At 51.6% G+C, this 16,032-nt stretch overlaps 1 protein-coding gene across 1 annotated transcript in view; it reads right to left on the bottom strand.

Moving 5' to 3' along the window:
- The window catches only part of EFCAB6 (EF-hand calcium binding domain 6), a 251,019-nt gene that overhangs the window by 172,829 nt on the left and 62,158 nt on the right, over positions 1-16,032 (bottom strand). The window contains exon 7 of the mRNA XM_043441591.1: positions 2,488-2,624. Coding sequence (XP_043297526.1) covers positions 2,488-2,624 — 137 coding nt within the window. The remainder of the gene's footprint in view (positions 1-2,487; positions 2,625-16,032) is intronic.

Genomic DNA, 16,032 nt, shown 5'->3' with positions numbered 1-16,032 from the left:
CACGTGGGAAGACTGCCTTCAGGGACAAAGGAGACAATGCCAATGGACACATAAACCTCTTCAGCATCACCACCTACAATTGCGCCTTGGGCTGCATTCATCTGCCCAGGCAGCAGGCTGACCAACTGAGTTTATTTGTTTCTTTGTTTTTCAAGGTAACAAAAATGATTTTACCCGGATTCAAATATTTTGTCCTGCAGGGCGGTGCACAGGACAGTAGAGGGGTGTGAGATGGGGAAGGGAGAGAAAACCCCGCGGGTCTCAGGACAGTTGGGCCAAGCATAGAACCTGGAAATGACCGTCTCCCCCAGTTCTCCTTTCCACAGGCTCGATGGTGTTCTGCAGCCACAAGAGAGCTATTTCTCAGAGAGTAGAGGGCACCCCTGGGAGTCTTCATGACAGTGAGATTATCGCTGTGAAACGAGCACCTACTACGTGCCAGGCACATGGCAGGCACACTTTGCACTTTCCTCGACGTCCTCCAGCCTGGAGAGGCAGGCTCCTGAGTCCCGTCTCTTTAAGAGAAAGCTGAATCTCAGAGAGGCCCAGGAGGCTAGGGAGGGCAGACAGAGACCTGACCCCAAGCATGCCTGGCTTCAAAGCCCAGACCACTCCTACTTCCCTGTGCCCCACCCCACGCTGAAGGCTGGTATTAAAGAGAAAGCTGTTAGATAAAAGAAAGGATTCAAAAATGCATTGTGTTTCCTGCTGAAACACTGAAAAGGCAAAGCTAATACTGAAGCAGCTTCTCAAGGAAAGACTATATTCTCTCCAGCTTCAATAAGAAAAGCATTAAAGCAATTGAAGAAATGGTCTACTTTTGATCTTCCCCATTTCAGTTCTAAAGGAAAGCAATTCTATTATGTTAAGTTCCTCCAGCCTTATCACACAAACAGTATTGTTTTTGAGGCTTAAAAAAAAAAAATCTCAAATAAAAATTTGTGGAGTTCTTTATTATTCAATACTTGTGAGATGGGGAAACAGACAGTAACATTTTTTATAGATTTACTAGGTTGGAGACTGCAGTGCCAAACACAAGGTTTATTGTCAAATAAAACACTGTTTTGTATTTTGATTGCCTGTTTTAGAAGAGTGTTGCTTCTGTTCTATAATTGCGTGCACAAAATTATTTAATTTGTTTTGTTTGGATCTTATTCTGGACATTTTCCCAGTCGGAAAGATGTAAAAATTAAAACATCTATTATGTCTTTTATATTCTGAGGTGGGTTATAAAGAGAAAAAGAAGAAGAAAATATTCAAAAGACTCAGAAATATCCATATTTTAAGTCTCCGTGCTTTCCAGGCCCTGCCGTGGTCCGTGAGGCTGTCGTCACATGCCCTGCAGACTTCCTTGTTCTGGGAGCAAATTCCTCTCCTAACAGAGGCAACATCGTCTTTATTTAATAAAATGACGTAAGCAACCACAACGTCCCATTTTACTAGCGAGTTATAACTGCAGTGTGATGTGAAACCCTTAGGCTCAGGGGGAAATAATCAGGCGTGGTACTTTCGTTAATGGCCTGGCGGGTGCTGAGAAAAGCGGGGAAAGGCAGGAAGACGACGAGGACCTCTTGACTGAGGTTACACACGGGCTCCCCTTCCAGAGGCGTCCATTCAAAAGTCAGGTAGCCACAGACTCTGAGCATTTGGCTTATTGAGCATGGAGCTTATTGGAGGCTCAAAAAACGTGCCACTTCCACACACCGCTGGAATCAGGGGCAGGTGGCCGCAGCTTGCAAATGCCGTGGAGCGGCCCCTGCATTCCCCGCCACGGCCGTGCCCGCCCCGCACAGACCTCAGAGGAAAAGTCGGCTTCCGTTGCTACATCAGGATGGAGGGCCAAGAGGGAGCGCAGCGACCAAAGAATAAATGCTGACATGTTCACTCTTCTCCCAACCCCGGGCCCGGAGCAGGAGTCATCTGTGAACTGGAATCCCGGGTGGCGGAAGGCGTGGTGCCAGGCAGGCAGAGACAGACCCTGGTGACGGATGGCTCAGATAATCAAGATGTGTTCAGAGCTGCAGGCCAGCTGACTCTCACCCGAGGCAGGCTGGAGGAATTGGAACCGTTAGCTCTCACTTTTGAGAATTCGTGGAGAGCTTCAGGGACATGGGAGGAACGTCGACTGAGTATCTCTTTTAAAAATGGTCAAGACAGGGACTTCCCTGGTGGTATGGTGGCTAAGACGCTGCACTTCCCAATGCAGGGGGCCTGGTTCAATCCCTGGTCAGAGAACTAGATCCCACATGATGCAACTAAGAGTTCATATGCTGAAACTAAGACCTGACACAGTCACATAAATAAATAACATAAATATTAGAAAAATAACCCAGTGTTAGAACTATTTTAAAAAGAAAAAGAAAACAGTCAAGACAGAGGAGGTGGGAGGGAAGATGCTGCCTGGACCCGGTAAACCCGACAGGTCCCATTTTGAAACTGGTTGACGCTTCAACTGAGCAGTGTCTCAGCACACCTTTGCTTACTTACTTTTTGTATTCCTCATCTTTCATCTTCAAACAGAAGGTCTCCAGAACCCTCCTCAGCTCATGTGGCTGGACCAGACCAGTTGTGTTAACATCAATGAGCATAAGGGCTTTGATGACGGTTTTAATGTTTTTGAAAATCTGCATATAAAAAGCGATTTAGGAAAAGTCAAAAGATCCAGTGTTAAAAATCAGGATGGTAATAAAACATCGCGAGGATGAACGTGTTTAAACACTTCTTGTAAAATAAAATGTTTCCAAAGACACACACTCGTAGATATTGCAAAATGACACATCTATGGAAAAAAGGACACTTTCCATTTCTTGAATGTTTTCAAAGCAATTTTCTCTATAAATGATCTTAGTAAGTTGAGAAAAAAACTCTTTCTGATGTAAAGTGGAAGGTCTCATACACAATTCATTCCCTTGTAGAGCCATATGAAAAGTCTTTTTTGTTACTTGATACTTTAAAACTATAGTTCTGGCATAGCTGGACGTGGACAATTTTTATTTTTCATTGCCATATGCAAACTATTTTTACTAGGAGCTAGAAAAATATGAGTATATATTTCAACCCCTTTGAATTTTTAAAAGACGTTACAGGAAAAGTTTTACAGCAATCTTTCCCAAATTTAGCAAATGCGTGTTTATTGGGCATGCGGACCTGAAAGGCATTTGGTAAGGCCCCGTGGAGGCACAGGGCTGTGTGCTGGTCCGAAGCTACTTCTGCGTTAAGGAGAGGAACAGCCATCAGGGCTCCGTGTGCCGAGCCCAGAACCGCGTGAGTGAGTCCTGCAGAGCCCCACAAAGGAAGCGCTGTGTCCCCACTTTTAGTGAAAGCTGAGTCTGATGAGGCTGCAGGAGTCACCCGTCATCGCCCGGTTAGACAACAGTGATGCCGAGGGTCCATCCCCCAGCATCCATCCCCCAGCATCCACGGTCCATGGATCAAGTCCATCCCCAAACCTCGCCTCCCGCAGAGACAAGAAGGCACGTAAATAAACATTGCCCAAAATAGGAACCATGGGAACAAGAGCCCAACACCAGAGACAGACAAAGGAGGAGCTGTGGGTCTTCACAGAGGAGGACAAACACCTCCAGCGGAGCTCCCCAGGGGGGCTTCCTGCAGGAGGCGGCATCTGAGCTGGGAGGAGAGGGTACTGAGAATAGCAGGTGTGAAAGCAGGCTTGTGCAGGAAGGGTGATAACGCCCAGTCCAGCTGGGTCCTGGGAGGCCTGACCACATCCCGCTCCAGATCAGACCAAGTCCAGCCCGGACGCAGAGGGGACCCAGTGCACTGCAGGGAACGGCTTTAGGGAAGACTGCAAGATGGACAGGGTTGTTCCCGATTTCCTCGACATCTTCGCTAACTGCTCCCTTTACTGCCTTTGACCTGAAGGAGCCCCCTGGCAGCACCCCCACCCCAGGGTGAATGTCTTAGGGACCCTCTGCCTGAGAGGAAGCACTGTGCTGGAGCGGGGATGGCCTCGTCCCGGCTCCTCCTGGCTGCGTCAGCTTGCCACTTCCCCGGCCCCGACCAGAGGACGTCAGCCCCTCACACCCACCCTGCCTCAGCACCGTTCATGCGGTCCACACGGACGACCTCTGATCTCTGACTCAGCTCCACGTCCTCCTCCCGTCCAGAGGTCACCTCCCTGCTCACACTCAGCACTTGTCACCAGTAAGTGCTTCACTCCAAAACCAAGCGCCATGTCCAAGGATCCCCTAACTTTCAGCTCCCTTCCCTGAGGGCCGACCCCCAACAACCATCTTCCCTCCACGACCCCGCCACGCTCCATCTTTATACTCCTGCCACACTCTATCATTATACCCCCCACCACGCTCCATCTTTGGGCTTCCCTTGTGGCTCAGGTGCTAAAGAATCCACCTGCAATGCCGGAGACCTGGGTTCAATGCCTGGGCTGGGAAGATCCCCTGGAGAAGAGAAAGGCTACCCACTCACGTATTCTGGCCTGGAGAATTCCACGGACTGTATAGTCCATGGGGTTGCAGAGTCGGACACGACTGAGCGACTTTCATGGTCCATCTTTATACTCCCCGCCATGCTCCATCTTTATAATGACCCACTGCCTCTGTGCTCCACCCGCCCCTTCCGCCTGCCTCCTCCTGTCAGGGCGAGACCCTAACTCTGGCCAAATCCGACTCACGGCCTCTTCCAAGTGCCCGATGTGGCTGGAGAGGACAGGCCATGGAGCCCTACCTGGGTCCCCTCACTCGAGACACTAACCCCACCAGCAGCGGGTGCATAGGAATCCTTGTCTCCGCTCCCCACTGTCTCTGATCTTCTCCTCCCTTCCCATCCGCCTCCTTCCTCTATCACGGATAACCTTCCTCCTTCCTTACAGGGAAAACAGAAGCCACTGGAAGGCAACGCCCTGTGCTTCGGATACCCACAGCCCGTGTGCTCCTGCACCCAGGGACCAGGTCCCTTCCTCATCTCACCCAGGGATCGGTCCCGTCCTCCACACCCAGGAACCAGTTCCCGTCCTCCTCTTACCCAGGGATCGGTCCCGTCCTCTCACCCAGGGACCGGGTCCCGTCCTCCTCTCACCCAGGGATAGTTCCTGTCCTCTGCACCCAGGGATCAGTCCCATCCTCTGCACCCAGGGGCCGGGTTCCATCCTCCTCTGCACCCAGGTACAGGTCCCATCCTCCACACCCAGGTACAGGTTCTGTCCTGCTCCAGACGCTGACCCCGCTGCCCTCACGCACACAATGACGTGCCATATCTGAACCATCTTAGAAGGGAGACCTCCCTCCTCGCCTGGCCTGTGCCTCTAGCTGCTTCTTCCCTTGTGCAGAAATCCCCCCCCAGAAGAGCTGTCTGCACTTTCTGTCTCCAGTGTCTCTCCTATAGCCGATCAGCTCTGTCCCCACCACCACAAAAAGACTGTGACCTTGTCGCGGTGGTGACTTTGCCAGGTCCAGGGGTTCCTGGGGCCCATCTTGCTGTCCACGCATCAGCCCTCCACCCAGCTCAGCGTCCTGTCCTCTGGACACACATTTCCACCCCAGCTTCCACACCCCGTCCCGGGTCCTCCTTGGCTTTCTGCCTTGGGCTTGGTCTGGTCCCTGCTGGTCCCTCTGAAGTCTGGGCATGCACGGACTCAGGCTCCGGGTCTCCTGGCTTGTCTAACCACACTCCCTCCCGGGTGGCCCCGTCCTGTGGCCTTCATAACCAGCCGATGGCTCCAGCCGTCTGTCTCCACCAGCCCTGGCCTTACCTCTCAGCCTTAGTCAGGACACCCACTTTGAGAGTCCAGCAGACACTGGCTCCACCTGTCCCGTTGCGGCAGGGCCATCCCGCCATATTCTCTTCTCAGTCCCAAGAGCCCAGCAGCCCTCCCATGATGACTTTTCCGGGATCCAGCCTGTGTCTCTACCTTGCGCCCTTGGGCTGGGCTGGGCTGGGCTGGTGGAACCACCTCCCACCTGGGCTCCCAGTGTCCACGCCCGACCCATGGCTGAGGCTCAGCAGCAGCGGGAGTGCCTGTGTATCCAGGGCTGGGCACACACCCATTTGCCCACTGCCTGCCCGGCGCTCCGACCCCTCCAGGTCCAAGGCCAGGGCCCTGCAAACTGGCTCCGAGCAGTTCTCCTGCCTCGTCCCAGTCCCTGCCGCTCCTCAGGAGTGCCAGCCAGGTGCCTCTGGCCTCAGGAACATTCACTCTTCCTTCTGCCCGGACCTTTCCTCCCCAGACTCCCACTGGCTCCTCCTTTGCTTTTCTCGGGGGTTGGTCCACGTGTCATCTTATCCAAAAGGCTTCCCCTGACCCCACGCCCAGCCGTCATCTTCTTGGTACTCCTCACAACTAATTTCAAGCCTGTCTTTACTGCCCGTCTCTCCCTCGGGGATGTGGGCTCCCTGAGAGCAGGGTTCTGCCCACCACGTCACCCCCGAGGTCTAGAGCAGCTGCCTCTACAGAGCGAAAGAATGAATGAACCCAGCTCCTTTTCACCTGCTTGGGAGAAAGCCACACACTGAGGAAGCTGTGTTCTATGTCTGTGAACACACCTCCCTAGAGCCAACCCTCAGAGCAGTGAGGATTACATTCAGTGCAATCAAGGCTACAGTAATAGGATCATTGAATAAATAGTCATTGGATTTTGTCATGCGCCAAGCCCTGTGCTAAACTGTATACACGTCTCCCACTTCTACCAACCAGGGGGCCTTGGCTGAACCGAGCTCAGTATTCAAAACCCAGAAGACCAAGCCGGGAGCTGCCTGGACAGCATCAGCTGCCGTGAAGCGGCCCAAGCGTGTCCACCCTCAGCTCCACCCCTTTGTCTGAGAGCATGGAGCCCCCGCCACTAGAGCACTTGTGCCCGAGGCCAAAAAACAAAAAAACCCTCAGCACTTTGTCTGCTGCCAAGTCCTGATTCACCTCTTCTGGTAAAATGGGAGGACGGGAGGCGATGTGCTTTTTTAAAAAACCCGAAGCAACACATATGGGCCCCGCGGGGAAAGCGGGGAGCTACAGAGCTGGCACGAGCGCACAGCCAACCGGAGGTGTATCTCCAAGTCTCGTATCGCTTGTCAGACTGAAGCTTGGCAGCGTCTCGGCGGAGCTGCAGATGGTGAGGTTTATCAGAGGCACCGGAGCTGGGGCCGCGGCGTGAGGGCTGCTCCCACCCGGGACGGAAGGAGAAGCGGCCCGGAGGGAAGGAAGGGCCTGCCCTGCCCCAGCCCACTGCCCTCACACTTGAGGAGGGAGACAGGAGAGGGAGAGGGGCAGGGAGATGAGGCGCACTGCGCAGGGAGCACCCAGCTCCTCTGGGCTGGCTAGACGCCCGCCACCTGGGCTCAGCCGGGCCACGTCTGCATCGAGAGAGTCCCTGCCTCTGAGACCCCTGCTCCCTACAGCCCACCAACCCGCACCAAGCGCCTTCATGTCGCAGGCCCTCCAGGGTCTCTTCACCACAGCTCGGAGCCCTGGACAGCTTGACCCCCATGACCTCCTGACCTCCCCCGGCCCCCTCCAACGACATAGGCCGGCCTGCGCTTTCTCGACCGGCGAGGCTTCTGCACGTCCGGCTTCCTCCGCATGGCGGGTTCCCTTGAGGCCCTCATTCGGGTCTCGGTCCCAGGTCACCAGCCCCCAAAAGCCTTCCCCGTGGCCTGCACAAAAGCGCGCCCTCCTGCCTTCCTCCCTCGCGTCCATCCACACTGGGACATGTCAGATTTCTTTCGATTGCCTTCCTGATTCATTGACGCGTAAACACCATGGAGGGGGTTTCAGTCTCATTTGCTGCTGTATCCTCAGGCTGGACAGAGCAAGTGCTCAGAAATGTTTGCACAGTGAGTTCGCCAAGGTCACTGCTGCCCAAATGTGCTCCTGGCCCTGCCCCTGTCCACCCTGGCTCGCCTGACTGCACCCCATGCCATCACTGGCCCCCTGACTTCCATCTTGACATCCTGGTGTAGCCCTGCCTGAAAGGGGTACCCAGCTCCTCCCCCCAGGAGGGGACCTCCCCACTCTCTGCCTGACCTCGGCTCTCCAGGATATCCATCACCCTTCACTTCCCCCCGGCTTCCCAGGGGGAAGTTCAGAGAAGCCAAGCCCATGGAGGGAGAAAAAGGCTGTGCAGCTTACAACAAGGGAAGGGCCTCCTTCCAAACCCAGCTTCTCAGAAAGGAGAAGGTGCTCTCCTGGCGCAACCCTGGGGCCTGTGGGAGAAGAGACCCCTGTGCTCCATGCGTGAGTGCTAAGTACATGCTAAGTCGCTTTGGTTGTGCCTGACTCTGCGACCCCATGGACTGCAGCCTGCCAGGCTCCTCTGTCCATGGGGATTCTCCAGGCAAGGATACTGGAGGGGGTTGCCATGCCCTCCTCCAGGGGATCTTCCCGACCCCGGGATCTTATATCTCTGCGTTGGCTAGCGGGTTCTCTACCACTGGTGACGCCTGGGAAGCCCTCCTGCACTCCAGGTCCTGCCTACTCTTGCCTGCAGCCTGTTTCTGTACGCCGGAAAGCTAGGAGTGATTTTTACATGTGTAAGTGGTTGGGAAAAAAAAATCAAAAGAAGGGTATTTTGTGACATGTGAAAGTTATTTATGAATTTCAAATTTCAAGACCCAAAAGTAGGTTTTAATGGCACCCAGCCACGCCCGTTCATTTATGTAAATAAGTTTCCTCCAGAGACCTCTCCTACAGGGGCAAAGTTGAGCACCCAGGCTGAACAGTCTGACTGGCCAGGATAAAAATACTGACTATCTTTGCAGACGTCTGTGATCCTGTTCCACTCCCTCGCCTGCACCCCCGTGGTAGGTGTCAGGCGGCATCAGGTGCACAGACAGAAGCCCGGTTAAAAAGGGGAGATGCTTCCTTGGGAGTCCCGTGGTTGAGAATCCACCTTGCAAGGGCAGGTTCAATCCCTGGTCGGGGAACTGAGTTCCCACCGGCCTCAGGGCAACGAAGCCAACACACCGCAACTAGGGACGCGGTGCAAAAGATCCACATGACTCAGCGAAGATCCTGAGTGGTAACCGAGACCTCCCCCCGCCCCACAGCCAAATAAATATTTCAAAAATAAATAAACAAAAAGAAAACCAAAACGATAGCTAATTATGACATTGAGTTAAAGGCTCAGGAGCCAGGAAATGGCCTGAGGCTCTCTGAAGACCTGTCCCCAAGTCTTCTCTTCCCAGCCACCTGCCCCATCTCCTGCCCCAGACTCAGTCCCTGAGCCATCCTGGGTGGCCAGGGACCCAACCAGGAGCCTTCCCGTCAAGCTCTGAGCTTGAGCTGCCTGGTGGTGCCCTGGCCCCCACAGCCCCAGCAGCATCACAGCCCCTGTGAGGAGGCAGCATCTGACCCTCTTCCTGGCCTCAGAGTCCCCATCTGGGGAGATGACTGAGCCCAGGGGTTGATCAAAAACCAAGCAATCCAGGGACGGGAACCATGGAGGAGATGCGCTAATAAGGCTAGAGTCTGCCCTCTGGACAGCAGGGTTGGGAGAAGCCGGAGGGGAAGCCTTAAAGGTCTGAAGTGTGGCTACATAAACCAGGACTCGCTCACCTAACATTTCAAGAAAAATTTAAAAAAAAAAAAAAAAGCCCCAATCCACAGAAAAGTGTGAGTCACTCAGTTGTGTTCGACTCTTTTTGACCCTGTGGACTGTAGCCCTCCAGGCTCCTCTATCCATGGGATTCTCCAGGCAAGAATACTGGAGTGAGTAGCCATTTCCCTCTCCAGGGAATCTTCCCAACCCAGGTCTCCTACATTGCAGGCAGACACTTTACTGTCTGTGCCACCAGGGAAGCCCATGGAAGAGTGAAATAAAAAAAGAGGGAGGCAATTACTCTGGGGGGGGGGGGGGAGGGGAAACTATAGGAGCAAAATTAAATTAAAACATTCCCCAAAAGACTTAGATGAACTCATAGAGGGCAGACTCACGAATGTTACTATAAGGAGCAGAAAACGTCTGCTGTGAAGAGTAAAACCAGGGAGAAGTGGGGAAGAGAAACCTCCTTCAGAAGCGGTAGCAACCACGGAGAATCAAAGTGCCCCAGGCTGCCATCATTCTGGTAACCTTGGAACGGAGACCTGACTCCTTCCAACTCCAGTGTTCTCATCTGTGAGATGGGAATGAATGGGGCACCGTGTCAGAGTGCACAGATGAAATGAGCTCACATGTGCAGGTGCCTCACAGGGAACATACCCAGTAGATGGTGGTCTGATAGGAATCACTGATCAAGACCAAAGGCTGAGGACAGAGATATAAATAACCAGACAACCACACACACACCTGCTGGGGAGCAGGAACTGCCTGAATCAGAGTTACTGCCCCACCCAGTCAACTCGTCCACTTCCTGCCCTTCCCCACCACCCAACCCAGGTTAACAGGAGCCTTGAGAGAGTGGAAAGTCTGGAGTGGACAGGAGCCCAGGGCCAAGAATGGAGCCTGGATCAATGGATAATTGTCAAGTGGATGAAGGTATGGATGGTGGATAGATAGATGGATGATGGATGAATGGATGATGGATGGATGGATGGATAGATGATGGATGAATGGATGAACAGACAGATGGATGGATGAATAATAAGTAGAGAGATGGATAGATGGAGGGATAGAAGGCTATATGCATGCATAGATTAATGGACAGAAAAATGGATGGATGGATAGGTGATTGCAGCATTCATGAGGAAGAAGCATTGGTAAGCCAACAGTCTTTGTACAGACAGGACAGGTGCCTGCAGAAGGGCAGATAGGCATGCCATTTCTGGGGACACAGTGATCTGTTCTACACTCTACCAGGGGGAAGGAACTGAGAATTGAATAGAGACAGCAGAGCAGGAGGGGCAGATAAGAGCAGTCTGTGTGCCTATTATCGGCATGGACAGGATACGTGAATTTTCCACGAGTTAATGGAGAACAAGAAAGGCAGAAGGCTAACAACGAAGTACCAGAAAGAGAAATTAAGGAAACAATCCCATTTACCATCACCTCAAAAAAGAATAAAATACCTAGGAATAAACCTACCTCAGGAGGCAAAAGACCTGTACGCCGAAATAGTTTGCGGACACTCATGAAAGAAATCGAAGATGACATAAACAGTTGGAAAGATATACCATGTTGTTGGACTGGAAGAATCAATATTATCAAAATGACCATACTCCCCAAGGCAATTAACAGAGTCAGTGCAATCCCTATCAAAATACAATGGCAGTTTTTTTTTGCAGAACTAGAACAAAATAATTTTAAAACTTGTATGGAAACACACAGAAGACCTCAAATACCCAAAACAATCTTCAGAAAGAAGAACAGAACTGGAGGAATGATGCTCCCTGACTTCAGACTATACTACAAAGCTATAGTAACCAAAACAATATGGTACTGACAGAAAAACAGACTCACAATGGAATAGGAGAGAGTGCCCTGAAATAAACCCAGATACTTATGGTCAATCTTCAACAAAAGAGGCAAGTATATCCAATGGAGAAAAGACAGACTTCAATAAGTGGTGCTGGAAAAACTGGACAGCTACATCTAAAGGAGTGAAATTAGAACATTCTTTAACACCATATACAAAAATAAACCCAAAATATATTGAATGTAGACCAGATATAGACCTAAATGTAAGATTGGATATTATAAAATTTATTGAGGAAAACATAGGCAGAACACTCATTGACATAAATCACAGCAATATCTTTTGGATCCATCTCCTAAAGCAAAGAATATGAAAGCAAAAATAAGTAAATGGGACCTAATTAACCTTAAAAGCTTTTGCATAGCAAAAGAACGGGCTTCCCAGGTGGTGCTAGTGGTAAAGAACCCACCTGCCAGTGCAGAAGACAAGAGGCTTGGGATTGATCCCTGGGTCAGGAAGATCCCCTGCAGGAGGGTATGGCAATCCACTTCAGTATTCTTGCCTGGAGAATCCTATGGACAGAGGAGCCTGTGGGCTATATATAGTCCGTAGGGTTGCAAAGAGTCAGACACCACTGAAGTGACTTGGCACGCACAAAGGGCATAGCAAAAAAAAAAAAAAAAATCAACAAAACAAAAAGACAACCTACTGAATGGGAGAAAATATTGGCAAATGATAATGGCTGGTAAGGGATTGATGGCCAGCATACACAAGCAGCTCATACAACTCAATGTAAAAAAAAAAAAAGCAAACATCCCGATGAAAGAATGGGCAGAAGAACTGAGTAGGCATTTTTCCAAAGAGGATATGCAGATGGTCAACGGGCTAGTGAAAAGATTCTCAACATCACTAATCAGTAAGGAAATGCAAATCAAACCCACAATGAGATATCACCTCACACCTGTCAGAATGGCCATCATCACAAAAAACACAAATAACAAATGTTGGCAAGGATGTGGAGAAAGGGGAATCCTCTTATGCTATTGGTGAGAATATTAATTGGTACAGCCACTATGGAAAACAGTATGGAGGTCTCTCAAAAAAAAAAAAAATGGAACCACCATATGACCCAGCAATTTCATTCCTTGGTATATATCCCCAAAAAACCAAATCCGCTACTTTGAAAAGATACATACACCCCAATGTTCATAGCAGCATTATTTACAATAGCCAAGACATGGAAGCAGCCTAAGTGTCAATCAACAGACGAATAAATAAAGAAGATGTGGTATAAAAAAAGAAAGAAATTTTGCCATTTGCAAAGCAACATGGATGGACTTGAAGGGCATTATGCTAAGGAAAGGAAGTCAGACAAAGACAAATACTGCATGATATCACATGTGAAGTCTAAAAAAATATGACAGACCAGTGAATATAGCGAAAAAATATAGCGAAAAAATAAGCAGCCTCACAGATACAGAGAATAAACTAGTGGATACCAGTGGAGGCAGGGGAGGGGCAATACAGGGGTGGGAGATATTAATGCAAACTAGTGTGTGTAAAATAGGCTCCAAGATGTGTTCTACAACACAGGAGAATAGCCAATATTCTATAATAACTGTGAATGGAAAGCAACCTTTACAAATTGTATAAAAAAAATTTTTTAAAGAAAAAGAAAGGTAGAAGGCTTGAGCTGGTCTGCTCCCAGGGGCTGTTCACCAGTGGGGAGACTGGAGCTGCAGGAGCAGGTGAAGGGGACCACCGGGGCGGGGGACGGGGAGAGAGGGGAGGATGAGCCCCGAGCTGCTCCATCTCCCTGGGAAACCACACAGTTCAGGGGCCCCCGAAGCGCCATCCGTGAGTCCCCGAGTGCCCCATGAGCAGTCACAGAGGATGCCAGGGTCGGGGAGGTCCCCTCTTCTTCCTCAGCCCTCATCACACCCCTGATTAACCAGGGAGGAAAGAGGCTGACGGAGGGAGAAGGGGCAGGCCCCATACCCACCCCGCCGGGGCCCCTGGGGCTGGAAGGAGGGCAGAGGGGCCGCCCGAACTGCAGGGTGTAACCTGCGCTGGGCCTGTTATCCCCAGACCCTCTGAGACTGCCTTCCTTCTGGGAGGAGGCAGATTCGCCAGCCCCTGCTTGGGAAGCAAAGAATCAAACTGCTTCCCGTTTGTACCCCTGCTGAGTTCAGACGGGTTCGATAAACCACTAACAGTGGATGATTCTTACTCCACGGTTCTTTGTTTAAAATTCTCTTTACGGCACCGGGAAGGGAGCTCCAGGAGGGAAAGCTGTGAACCCAAATAAATATGACCACCCAGACTTGAAAGGAGGTGAGGAAGGGCCTCCTGTTCCCTCCCTGGAGCCCAGAAACCAACCCCCGCCTCCCGCTCTGTCCAGGCCTGGCTCTGGCGGGGCCCCTTCCCGGGGGTTGGGGGGGCGGCAAACCCTCCTCGGGCCAGAGGGCAACTGCCCACGAGGTTTTTCCATTCGAATGGGCTCCTGTTTAGCTCTTTCCTGTGCCCTCCTCACCTGCAGCCCCCTTCCTCGCAGGGTTTCCAGTAACAGGGGGTTGGGGGCCGCAGCCCACCAGCCTGCCTGGGGACGGCGGCGCCGGGGAGGGGGCCCTTGGCCGGCCCGTGTCTTGGCTCCACAGTGGAGGGCGGGGTTCGGCTGCCACCCTGTCAGTCTGGCACCTTTCTGTCGCCACAACTAAAACTCATTTTAAATTTAAGGAGTACATTTTTCTTTTTTTTTTTTTTAATTGAAGCCAAGGAAAAGGATTTCTCTTACAATAAACACATCAATGCTCATTTTCCTTATTATTCTACTTTTGGCTATTTCGTATAAAATCTTTAATTAAAGTTTTTCTTTGAAATTGTCATTATCAACCCAGAAGAAAGAAAGGGGGGAAAAAAAAAAGAACAACACAGCTGTGCAGATATGAAGCGCTATTCAGGACTAAATGAACTGGAACGGAATAAGTAGCTTGACTGTTATGTTCTTGGTTTTGGCTCTGTATTCTCAATAGCACAGTCTAACTTGTCACTTTATATCGATTCCATCTGTTTACACTCTGCAGCGTATTGGCTTCCTACCGTGAACATTTCCTATTTACCAGCTGGTAGAGATGAGCCAAACCAGATAGGAAAAAATTAGACTACATTCAGAACCTCATAAACACAAACTTTCAATTTGGGGACGTGTGGGTGGCGCGGTGGCCAGCATTGCTCACCTTTAACAAAGGGGCTGACGTCCCCTCCTGCTCCTGCGATGCCCTCACCCTCCCCTGTCCCCGACTTCCGAGAGGACTCGGCATTGACTCTCTGGAGGGATGCAAAGCCTGTCTTTACCAAAGACTGAACAAGCTCACACAGAAAGACATCTAAAGGAGATCCGCAAAAACGGAGAAAAGGGATCGGATCTGGCTAAAAAAAAGCCAGATGGAATTCTCCAGGCCAGAATACTGGAGTGGGTAGCCTTTCCCTTCTCCAGAGGATCTTCCCAACCTGGGGATCGAACCCAGGTCTCCTGCATTGCTGGCGGATTCTTTACCAGCCGAGCCACCAGGGAAGCCTGTAAGGTGAAAGTCGCTCAGTCGTGTCCAAATCTTTGCGACCCCATGGACTGTATACGGTGCATGGAATTCTCCAGGCCAGGATACTGGAGTGGGTAGCCTTTCCCTTCTGTGGGGTGGGGGCAGGGAGAAGAGCTAAAGCAACCTAAAAGTCACAGTTGCTGTGCTGTGCTTAGTCGCTCGGTCATGTCCGACTCTTCGTGACCCCATGGACTGGAGCCCACCCGGCTCTTCTGTCCATGGGGAGTCTCCAGGCAAGAATACTGCAGCGGGTTGCCACGCTCTCCTCGAGGGCATAGTTGCTACCACACAGCAAAAATCCAGCTCTGGTTTGGGGTTTCTTTGCAGCCACGGTGAAAAGAGAAACTTCCTATATATACGCCATGCATACCTCCCCCCACCTTTGACTTTCATTTTTAAGATGCTCACCTGCCGCAAACGGCTTAAAGACATCTAATTGGAATTCTACCTACTCACTGAACAGCCGACACAGCTACGAAAATAAGCCCCAAGAGGGTGCCAAATGCAGAAGAAATATCTCGTGTCTCTCCTTCCTAACGCCACCCACGTGCCTAGGGTGGGAGCTCCTGCCCAGACACCATGGGCCACACATCCTGGGGCCCCTGTCACCCTGACTCCAGGACTCAGACAGCTGCACCCCAGGAAGGGCAGGCTGGTCCCCCCCAGGACCTTCAGGACCCCACACAGCAGAGGCGCTCAGCAAACACAGGCTGACGACGACAGTGAGGGACCGATTATCCCGGGGCCTGCTAACAGGCACCCCAGACCCCAGCTGGTCACCCCTCGCGTGCAGCCCTCCTCTGCTGATGTCATCACCTAAATCCTCTGCCCTCGGGCCATCACCCCCATCAGAAACATCAACAAGCTCCGCCACCACCCCGTGCTCCATGCTTTAGGGTTAAGAGTAGCTCACCTTCAAACACCTCTGCCCTTTTCTCCAGTCTCCATTTCAGTAGTCGCTCTGCCCCTTCTTGCCTTGAGAAATAGAACTCCGCGTGGAACCGTCAGAGCCGGTCCCCTCCCCGGCCCGGCCACGCGTCCCCCGCCCACACCTCCGCGTGCTCCCCTCCGGCCAAGCTGCAGCCCTGAGCGCCACCCCACGTTCGCTCTCGGC

The sequence above is a fragment of the Cervus canadensis genome, chromosome 21 (assembly GCF_019320065.1).
Source record: "Cervus canadensis isolate Bull #8, Minnesota chromosome 21, ASM1932006v1, whole genome shotgun sequence".
Lineage (NCBI taxonomy): Eukaryota > Metazoa > Chordata > Mammalia > Artiodactyla > Cervidae > Cervus > Cervus canadensis.
This window is presented reverse-complemented; position numbering and strand designations above follow the sequence as displayed.